We start from the raw sequence: 11,110 nt of genomic DNA, 5'->3' as shown, positions 1-11,110 counted from the left end.
GAGATGAACCTGAAGCCGTTCCTCGGCTTGGGAGCCGGCCAAGCTGCGTTGGCCAAGTGTCTTCTTTATTCCCTTCCAGGCTTTTTCCGGGCCGGGGTGTATTTCCACAGCGCGGAGTCGGGTGGAAAATTACTGGCGTTGCTCCGGCGCCAAGTCCCTGCCCCGGCAGAGGTGAGCTAAGGCTGCGCGTTCAGCTGGGGAACTCCTCGCCATGGGATGCTGCTGGGGCCGGGATGCCTGGAAGCAGCAGCTAGATCATTTAAGGAGAGAAAAAGATAGATATTAAAACCAAATATACCCGTGTTTCCTTAGAAATACTTCTCTGGAGACGTCTGTGCATCGCAACCCATGGGAGAGGGGTTTTGGCAGCCCAACAGCCGCCTGGGGTTTGCTCTGCAGAAGCCTCACGAGGAACAACAAACACATCCCAAACGGCACAAAGCGGCAGATAAACCCAGATAAGCGGCGTGCACCAACTTCAACGGCCCGAAAACCCAACCCAAGGGCCTCGCAAACAGCCACGGTAAAGAAACGCCGCAAAGCTGAGGAGCAAACAAGCCGTCAAGCTTCAACTTGCAAGGGCAGGTTTTGCAAGAGGCTCTCCGCGCGAGCACGTGGCTGCTGTTGCCGCAGGGAAGGGGCAGAATAATGGGAAATAAAAGCCAATACCCCACCCAGAGGGAGGAAGGCGGCATCGGCAGAGAGCTTGGGGTGACGGGGACCACCCTGGGTTTGGTACAACGACTTGTGGATGGATGGATGGATGGATGGATGGATGGATGGATGGATGGTGAGTGGAGCAGGGAGCAAGCCCTGAAGATCTCCTTTCTGCTAGCCAGGGTGTAACTCACAGACCACAAGGCCGGCCAGCCGAGATGCTGCTCCTCCAAGGACACAGAGGGGAACATCGCGATCCTCCTGTTACGGGAAACCCCCGATTTCAACATGCAAACCAAGAAACCGAGACTTGGGCGTTGCTGTCGGCTCGGGTGCAACATCCCCGTGACCTGGGAGCATCCATCCCCATGCGGTTCCCCGGGGGACTCGCACCTGCATCCTTTGATGCCTCCCAAAGCTTCTCTGTGGGTATTTTCCCTCATCAGAAGGTGTGGGACACCCCCTTGGGCTCTTTGCAAGGGCTGAGTGGATGCCTCCGGGCTCAGGGATGCTTGCCCGACCCAGTTCCCGCGCCGCAGGGCTCCGGGGCGGCAGAGCCAGGACCGGCAGGATGGATGGAGCATGTCCCGCTCGTATCCAGGTCACTGGAAAACCCCCTTGGCTGGGAGAGAAGCAGCACATGGACATCACATACCTCAGAGGGCCGGTCCTGGTCTCTCCCCTCCGCTCCCGTGGCTCCACGACTCCAGCCGTCCTAGTTTTCTGTTGAAACTAGCAATTTTGGCGAGTATTTGTGAACAGTTTTGGGGGGAGTTGGCTCTTCCAGCCAGGAAGGGCAAGCCCAGGTGTTTGGTGCCCATAAAAAGCAAACATCTGTTTGGCAAACACAGCAAAACCACTCATCGCCTCCAAATCCCCTCCTTCCCACACAGCAATTTGCAGTCCCTGGAAAGGGAAAAAATAATAATAATAAAAAAAAAAGAATAACAATAATAAAAATGAGAGCTCTTGGCCGTTGCCTGCCACAGCAGATCTGGATGCAGGCCCAAAGCTGGGGCTGTGGGACCTTCTCCAGCCCGCTACAGGAGAGGAGGTTTCACTAGCCAACTGCTTTGAAGTTCAAGCTCTCCTTCTCCATCCCTCTGTTACTGGGATGGGGGACTTTAGGGCTCACCTGCTGGTCCCCAGGTTGCCTCAGCACAGCTTTTGTTGTGAAAACCCTCGGTGAAGATGACTAGATGTGAGGTGGTGGTGGGACGAGCCATGCTCCTGGTGCCAGGACAGCTTTACCACCCCGAGTAGCGGAGAGGGATGGCCGCTCAGGGCTGAAACGACCCTCTGCCCTGCACCTCCTCCTCCCAGTACCCACATCCTCATCATCTTACAGGTCATGGAAACCTGTTGCAAGGAGGCTTACCCCTGGCTGAGCCCTCCCTCGGGGATACCTGCTGCTGTCTGATCTCCAGCAGCTGGATCAGCCCTTCCCACTCGATGCCTTCAGGGAACCGCAACTTGGCCCCAGCTCAGCATCTCTCCCCAGGCTGGGTGACTCCCCAGCCGGCCTTGGTGCCAGCAAAGTCCCTGGGGACTTCCCAGGGCTGGCCCGGCTGCGTCCATCCCCCTCAGGGTCAGAGCTGAGCAAGAGCTGCCACTTGGGGCTGGGCAGCCTTTGAGAGGGCTCACATTGAGTCGCCCAGGCTTGAAGGTGCCCCGATGACACCCAGGCATCTCCTCCTCCTTCTCTTGTTTCCTTGTGAACTTTTCCTGCTCTCCTTTAGCCCCGTTCAGCAGCCAGAAAGGTGGAGACCATCCCAAACCCCGTGTCCTCCAAGGAGCGGCTAAGCCAGCCCTGCAGCAGGGCAAGCAACGGGATCACACCTGGAAAAGCTGGAACCTGCCTGGGATGTTCCCACCACCAAGTTGAGATCCACATATTAAAAGCACTCAAGAGCGCCCAATCTCTAATTACCTCCCCTATTTATTTATTATCTCCCTTTGCCATTGCTCATCACCTGCCGTCGCACATTTCCTTTGATTTTTGCTGCAATACAAACCCACTTACCAGGTATTTTCTTGGTCAAGGACTTGGATTGCACCATCCCGATGACTATCACTACTGAGAAGCTGCTGGAGAGATGGACTGGAGAGGGCAAGTCTTGACCAGCCCTGGCTTCGCTCTTCATTTCTGCCATTGTATTCTCCAAGACGCTGCTGGTGCGCTCAGTGTCCCCATGGATGCACCCCGCATTCTGGTCATCACAGCGGATGGGCAGGAGGTCTGTGCTGGAATTAATTGGCAAGGAGCTGTGTGGAGGTCCTGGCAAGGTGTCACCTAGGGCCAAACAAGGTGGGACCATGGCTGGCTGGAAGGGCTACTGTTTTGATGCCTCATGAGGGTGTCGGGGCACGTCGTGAGCACCCCAGCGAGCAACAAGGCAAAGCCGTGGGAGATGCACCAAGCTCTGGCAGTGGAGCAGCAGCCACCTCTGCTCTCACCCATGACCGATGGACAGCATCTACCAACACCAGGAGCTTCATCCCTATCACTCCTGGGGACTTGGTCAGCCTGGCTGGTGGTTTGAAAGCTGCCCGGGCACGTTAATATGGCTACGGAGGTGCCTTTGACTTAAGAAATCAAGTGAAAAGCCCTGGAGAGATGGTTTACAGGCAGCCCCTGGTCTTCAGTTGCTAAAACACAAAGCAGAACCCTTCCCTGCCACCAGGACACCGGGTTCCCCAGGGCGCTCTCGGGTAGCATGATGCCACCAGGGATGGGGACCTCCACGGACCAGATGCTACCAAAACCGAAATGCACAAGCTTTGTCCCCGGGCAGGCGATTAGTGGGCTGGGTTTTGCTTACGCTGCTTGGAGAAGCACGGCGGCTCTGCAAGGCCAGGCAGGTCCTGGGTTTTCCAGACCTTTCATCACTTGGCCGGTGGCATATGTAAATCCCAGCTCAGGAAAATCCTGGCTGAGCTCTCCCTGTTCTCCACAGTCACAAAACCCAGCACTTTCCCATCAAAGCCCAGCACGGGAAGAAGAACTACACTCAGTGCGTGGTCCCATCTGCTCTCCAGAAGGTTACTCCCATCTCAGGAGCCCGCCTCAGCCTCTGTGGGACCTTTTTAGCCTCAATGAGACCTTTCACCCCCTGGCAATGATAATTTTTTTTGAGAAGGTTCCATTGCCCAGCGTAGCAGTGGCCGTCCCACCACCACTTCATGATATATTTCCCTCCCCACCCCAACCACCCTGCAGCAAGAGCACAAAATTTCCCATAGCCTTTGGTCCTCCGATCATACCTCAGGGCAACACCACCTCAGAGGCTTCCTGGATGGGCGGTCTGACCTCCTTGCTGCTCCAAACATCTCCTCCACACGTGCCAAGACAAGCGGGTCAGCAGGTGGCCTGGGGCTGGGTCCCCATGCCCTGCTGGCTTTGCCCCCAGGGGATTAGACATGGGCTGGATGCCCTATAGCCAACTCCATGGCCACATGGACCAAAGAGACACCATCACAGTCTCTACATTAAGCGCGGGATGGTCATAAGATGGTGCCATCCCCAAAATCCCCATCACCTTCCTCCCTCCATTCCTCCCCAGAATTGTGGGCAGCACCTGTGGAGCCCCTCCTCCAAGTCACCCGGACACGCATCTTGGTACCACCTGTGAGAAGCAGTTAGAAGTCCACGAGTGAAAAGAAATCCCAGAGGATAAATCAATAAACTGCTCCCAAACCTGGTTTTAATTATCATTATTAGTGCAGACTTTGATGGGGAGAAGGAGAGAAGAGCAGCTGGCCACGAGTGGCTGGTGAGGCCGGGGGAGCAGAGGTAGCTCTGATTTACCCGGTTAAGCAGATGTTCATCTCCAGTTGATTGCAGGGAGCAAAGATTGAGAAACGCAGTGATTGCGCAAAGCGGACGTTAACACATCTGTAACCCAAAAACCATGGAAGAAAAAACAAAAATACCCAAAACCCCCACATTCCTGCAGTGACACCCATCGGCTCCTCCCAAACACACGTGGCCGCCGTTGACATGGGTTCCACGAGCACGGGCAGGACCTGGCAGAGGAGTGGGCAAGCTGCCCTGCTGGGATGGTGGCCATCAGCCACAGAAGCTGGGAGGAAACCTTCCCGCCTTGGAAACACTGGTTTTTGCCTTCCTAATTTCAGGGGGCTCCTACCAATGCCAGTTCACCTTGGGCGTGATCACCACCACCACCACCTCCTTTATCTGCGGCTTCCCCGTCACCCCCGAGGTGGCTCCTTCCAGGCTTGCCCCACTGATCCCGTTGGGTGGCTGCTCCTTATCGGCATGGACCGGGGTGCATCGCTTCCCTTCTCCCCTCTGGGGAGGCACGCTGAGCGAGATAAGGATCTGCTGGCTCCGAAGCTGGGGTTGGGAGAGAAAGAGGACTCCCCCTGAACCACACGGGTGCCCTCCCCTCAAGGATGAGGTGGAGGAAGCCATCTGCCATCAGACACCCGCTCTGCCAGAGAGCCCGAGGGCACCGCGTGCTGCAGCCGTCCGCCTACGTGGCCGCCTGCGGGGCTGCCCATGGCCCGGGCATGCCGGCAAAGGCAGCCCCGCGGCTCGTGGAAAGGTGAAAATTAGCATCAAATAAGATCAAACCAAGCGAAGAGGTATGAGAGAAGCGTTGCGCTTCGCCAGTTGGTTCCAACACCCTTTTCTTTAGAGCTGCTGTGGAAGAAGACGTATTTTCCTCCAAAGCTTTGTGCAGGTTGAGACCAGTGGAGAAGCGAGACCTTACCACAGGCTTGGGAAAAACCAAACCCATAACCATGCTGGTTTGCATCTCGTTTTCTGCTGGGCCTGGCCAGATGCTTGGGCGAGGAGGGTCCATCTCCACCACCTTCGCAGCCAGGAGGGACCTTCCTCCTCTTCTCCACCAGCCTGCCCAACAGAAGGGGAGATGATGGGATGGTGGACCTCCATCTGGAGGACCTTCCCACCCACACACCCACGAGGCTGCGATGGGAGAGATGCCGGATCTGGGAGGATTTGGTGACTCCTGTGGAACGGGGTTGGGAAGGGCTCCCGGGGGAGCACCGGGGCTCACCGGGAAAAGCCAAGGAGCCGGAGCCGAAGGGCAGCCAGCCCCGGCACACCGGCCAGGCTGGGACGCGGCCGGCTGGGATTTTCAGCAGCTGAGTGAGCCAACAAAGCAAACATTAGCAAAGAGCTCCCGAGTCGTGTAAACAAACAACCAATTAAAAGATGAAATAAATCTCCCCGGGTACATAACCTTTCTATTTAAACACCGGCCAGCTCTGGAGGAGCTCCAGAGCATCTGACCCAGCGACGCCTGTGATCTACCTGCCCAGCTCCCGCGGGATGAAAGCGGTTGGGTTGCAGGGAGTGGCTTTAACTTTTCTACCATTTCCCCCCCCCCCTCCTCAACCCCTTCCTCTTAATTATATTATTCTTTCTTTCTTCTATTGGCTTAATTCCGAGGGAAACCCCCTCAGCCCCTTTCCTTCTGCATCCCCTTCCCTGTGCGGAGCAGGACAGGGGAAGTCATCACCGCCTCCCTCCGCAGCTCGGTTCCTCCACCTCTGGACTGTGCCGACCTGTTAATTATGGGATTTAAGGCTGGCGTATAGGAAAGACGGGGGGACCAAATTAACCCAGCCACCTTAACGGAGGAGCGGGAAGAGAAAAGCCAGGCTTTAAACGGAGGGAGACAGCCCTGGGGAAGAGTTCAGCACGAGGTTTTGCAGGGACAAGGATGCTCCGTGTCCACAGCAGGACAGGTCCCGGGTGTTTCAAAGCCAGAAATCCCAAAGTAGGCTAAAAACGATGGGGATGGATGGGAGGGATGCTGATATTTATTTCCCTGCCCCCGCCCCAAACCCTGTGTCTGGGGAATGTTTATTTTTGCCTTAAAGATTTGGGGTGGCTTGGCCTTCACACCTCGCGCTAAGCGGGACAGAGCGAGCAAGGAGCCGTTGCCTAAAACAGGAGGTGGGAAAAATACCACGGAAAAGCGGCGTATTTTGCAAGACTCACCTTTAGGCGAGGCAAGATGGGAGCTTGGCTTGCTCCATGCTGGAGCATCCTCACCAGAGCCGCTCGCCCCTGCAAACAGCTCCCATCACAGCAGGACCAAATAAGCATCGTTCACGTGGTAGCCAAAGGTGATGCTCAGTAGCCACGTGCTGGGACGGGAGGGGTAAGGTCCGGGCTCGGGGCGCCTGGCCCCCTCCAAGGTGCTTGTCGTGATGTTTACAGGGGTATTTAATAATAAATATATAATAACACCCCAGCACCCAGGAGGGAAAACAAACCTGACCGTCTGGAGGGCTGCGTCCTCCTCCCCAAGGACTTGGTCCAGCCTCCTATGAACGGTGACACCACCCTAAAGATTTTTACCCCGGTTTCTGTCCCCCTACAGCCCCAGCAGAGGGATGCAGGACATCGAGCCCCGGCTCCCTCCTCCCCGCACCCCACACCGTGCTCCTCACCGGACCCCCCCTCGTCCGCTCTGGGTCTCCCCCCGCGCAGCCGCTCTGCTGATTCAGGGCACCCCCGGGCGGTTTCAGCACAGCGGTTTAGACGGTTTCTAATCCCAGGCTTAATTTTTAAGCCCCGGGGGTTCTGGGTCCCGCAGAGGACAGAAAGCACTCAAACACACCCCCCTCCCCCAGCCAAGGTCATGGCCGAGTCACACTGACCCTTTCCAGGAGGGTCATGGCAATTGGGGAGCACACTGCTTTAATCAGGGTTCTTAATTGGGCTTAAAGCCATGCACCTGCAGGCTGTCGCTGCCCAAAACTGAGCGTGGAGGCCTGCGGGAAGGATGGCTAAGGGGGAGCATCGCTGCTTTTCGTGGCTGAACGCTTATTTTCCACATCAGCCCGACGCCAGAGCCTCTCCGCACCACCAGCGCATCGGGTCTTGGCCATCCCTCGCCTCTTTTCTATTTTGGAGAGAGAAAAGGCTCGCTCGGCACCAGACTGGAAGCTCTTTCAACCCTTAGTGATGGCGTTTCACCTTGAATAAAAACGGCTTTTGTTGAGGCGTTCGGTGTAAACTGGGGCAGCCACCAAAGCACCTATACTGACAGCTCTTCCCCACTTCCAGATCTCTGGTCTTGCGTGAAATATTTTGGGGGCAGGGACTGATGGGAGGTGCAGTTTGCTTAAAATATTAAAATAACTCCTTATTTAGAGGCCAAACATGCGGATTCACCCGTGCACCAGGGTGTGGCAGCTGTCCCCCTCCGGAAAGGGGATGGAGGAGGGGTGATGCAGCTTGGACACATCCTTACCTCTGGCAGGGAGTGGGTACCCCCCAAAATCCACCATGGCAGGGATGCTCGGTGGTACCCCCAAACCCCACCGTGGCCGGGATGCTCAGCAGTTACCCCCTAAACCCCACAGCGCAGGGATGCTCGGTGGTACCCCCCAAATCCCATCACAGCAGGGATGCTCAGCGGTAGTCTCAAATCCCAACCACAGCAGGGAATGCTCAGTGGTACCCCCAAACCCCACCACCACAGGGGTGCTCAGTGGTACCCCCAAATCCCACCATGGCAGGGATGCTCAGTGGTACTCTCAAACCCCACCATGGCAGGGATGTTCGGTGGTAGCTCCCCAAAACCCACTGTGGCAGGGATACTCAGTGGTAGCCCCCCAAACCCCCCTTCAGCAGAGATGCTCAGCAGTACCCTCAAATCCCACCACGGCAGGGATGCTCGGCAGTACCCCCAAACTTCACGATGGCAGGGATGCTCGGTGGTACCCCCAAACCCCACCACTGCAGGGATGCTCGGCGGTACCCCAAACCCCACCGTGGCAGGGATGCTCAGCAGTCCCCAGCTTCGGTCCTCTCCAAGCCCCCGTGGCAGATGGGGCACCCACCTCCCCTGGCACCAACCCCACCCTCCCCAGGGAGGAATTTATGAGCAGAGAGCAGGGGAGGGGGAAAAATAGACCGAAGCCCAGAAAACCTGCCCAGACAGGGAAGTGAAAGCCCCAAAGATAGAGCTCCCACTCTTTCACATCGGGGCTTTCAGTGATCACAGCTGCTTTCACTTCTCCTTCGCCCCTCCGCCTGTTCCTCCACCGGTGGGTTTTGGTTCCTCTCCGCTCCCCCACCACCTTCCCCCTTTCGAGGCCGAGCCTTCAAACCGCTTCAGCTTTTATTTCCAGTTTTGAAACCGCAGGGCTGCCGCCGGTTCCCATGTCTCTGCCCGGCTCCCTGGATGTGGTCCCCTCGGAGGAGCTGGGGACACGGTGGGGACACGGGATGATGCCGCAGCCGCGCCAGGATCTCTCCCCCTGCTCGGATGGATGCTCTGAGGGGGGGATGGACGCTCGGTAAGGGGAAGAAGAGAGGGGTGAGAAACAAGAAGCAGAGCGGAAGGTGGAGCTCTGGCTTTTCCATGGCATCTCCCACATCTTCGACTTCCAATAAACCCCCAATAAACACAATTATTGTTTCTCCAAAGAAGCGGTGAAGAAAGCGGGCGCTGCAGGGAAGCGCGGGGCTTTGTTCTGCTTGGGGTGATTTCAGAGCCGACGCATGCGAACGCTGGCGAAGGGTCAATATTGACTTTTGGCTGAAGCAACCAGCGGGGTTCATTGACTGGAGGCGCGCGGGCGCCCCGGCTGCCCCAAAACCCCGGGCTGCGGGGCCGCACCCTGCCCGCTTTTGCCCTTGCTGTGAAAAAAAAAAACCAACCCTTCCATTTAAAAGCAATCCCGTACCAAAGCGAAAAAGCTGCCGTGGATAAGGTGTCGCCTTTTCCCCTCACCGAGGCATCCCAGCGGCGAACCTGGATGCAGGGGTTCCCCCCCTCCCAGGGATGCTGCGAGGGCAGGATGCAGGCAGGGACAGGAGGTTTTTTGGGAGGGGGCAGAGGTCTGCCTGCGCCTTGGCACCCCCATCCCGGCGCCGAAGGTCCCTCCGACCTGCAGACCCAACTCCGCAAAACCTGCGGCTTTATCGGCCCAGATCTTCCCCCCCGTGGTGGTGAGCGGCCAAATTTTCCCATTTTTCCCATTTTTTTGCCCCATTTTATGCCTGATTCCCCCCCGCCCCTCCCCACCCCATCCTGGGGCTTCTGCCAGCCGCAGGCTGGGCTCTCTACCGGCCGCATTCCTTCGAGCTGACGTGGCTTTTCTTTCTTCCCCCATCCTTATCACGCTTGAGTTCATGAATCATATTTCTCCAAAGCTATAAACCACCCAAGCCACCCGTGTAAATCAAGCAAGACAGAAAGCAGAGCCGGGCACGGGGGTTCGGGCCGCGCCGGGGGGCACAGCTCTCCCGGGGAAAGGCTATTTGAGCCCTGCAAAAAAAGAAAAAAAAACCCAAAACTAAAAAAAATTTAAAAAAATATAAAATCCCTTTTATAAAGTTTTTTCTCGCTGCACTTTGTCCTCCCAAGGCCACAAATTCTGCTTTCCCTCGTTTCGGTGGCCGTGGGTGACTCACCGGAGGCTGCGAGCCATCGGTCCGGGGGATAAGAGCACGCCGGGCTGGGGTGCCAGGGGAGACCCCGATTTTTTGGGTCTCGACGGCAGAGCCCATCACTCTGTACTGCCTCCCGAGCGCCTGGGAGCATGTGGTCAGGAGCAGATTGATTTTTATCTCAACCGCGATGACTACACGCCTAAAAGTCACCTTTATTCTTCATCTCCCCGGCCGGCACGAAGGCTCGATGCCGCTCCTCACCCCTTTATCCTCTGTTTTCTCCCCAGAATAATCAGAAAAGTGAGGTGCGACGACAAAGCCAGGATTCGCAGAGAAACGAATCCCAGCCACCACCTGAGGGCCAACATGACATCCCACGGACCAAAAAATAAACCCACCCAAGCAGGGAAGTGCTGCCCCCGCCGGATCACTCCTCTCCCCACCTCCCGCATCTCCGAGCATCGTCAGCCCCTGCCCGACTCCCGACAAACCCAGAAACCCTGAGCGGCACAGCCCCGGGCCAACCCGAGCTTCCAATTAAGCTCAATTAACTGCTGGCAACAGTTTTTTAAACCGCTGGGCCGGGGCGAGAACGCCGCAGCTGCAAGTTTTAATGGCGAGGTTGTCACCTCCGAAGCCGAGTTATCGGAGGAGGGGGGAGCTGGTGCCAAGGAGTCTGTGCCGAGCGCTGCTGGCTCCTTCGGCACCCTCCTTATCGGGGGCTGAGGCAGCTCGGCTGCTTTCGAACGTCTCCCGGCTCGGGAAGGCCGGAGACGCAGAAAAAAACCCGCGATGGGATGGAAAGCCAAACCGTTTGGTTTTGGTCCCAAAACGCCCTTGGGATGCTTTCCTCCGGAAACACCCGCCGCCCATGGAGGAGCGGAGCGGGAGCCTGGATGAGCCAGTGGAGAAGGAGAGGGAAGCCGCAAACCTCAAACCATCTCCCCGGTAGAGGTGGAGCGCCCGCCCCTCGGAGAGCCCGGGAGCTGCTGGTGGCACCCACGGGGCTATGGGACCTGTTGAAGGGGACCAGCGGCTCACAAGGAG

General features: G+C 57.1%; 1 protein-coding gene across 1 annotated transcript in view; it reads right to left on the bottom strand.

Annotated features, from left to right (window-relative positions):
- Positions 1–5,181, bottom strand: part of LOC104287964 (chromosome unknown open reading frame, human C15orf39) — a 27,011-nt gene extending 21,830 nt beyond the window's left edge. The window contains 2 exon segments of the mRNA XM_009886701.1: positions 4,806–5,014; positions 5,158–5,181. Of these exon segments, the coding sequence (XP_009885003.1) occupies positions 4,806–5,014; positions 5,158–5,181 (233 nt within the window).
- Positions 5,182–11,110: the final 5,929 nt, after the last annotated feature.

Source organism: Charadrius vociferus, unplaced genomic scaffold, assembly GCF_000708025.1.
Source record: "Charadrius vociferus isolate BGI_N301 unplaced genomic scaffold, ASM70802v2 scaffold356, whole genome shotgun sequence".
Classification (NCBI taxonomy): Eukaryota; Metazoa; Chordata; class Aves; order Charadriiformes; family Charadriidae; genus Charadrius; species Charadrius vociferus.
The sequence above is the reverse complement of the archived record's forward strand: the minus strand, read 5'-3'. Positions and strand labels throughout refer to the sequence as shown.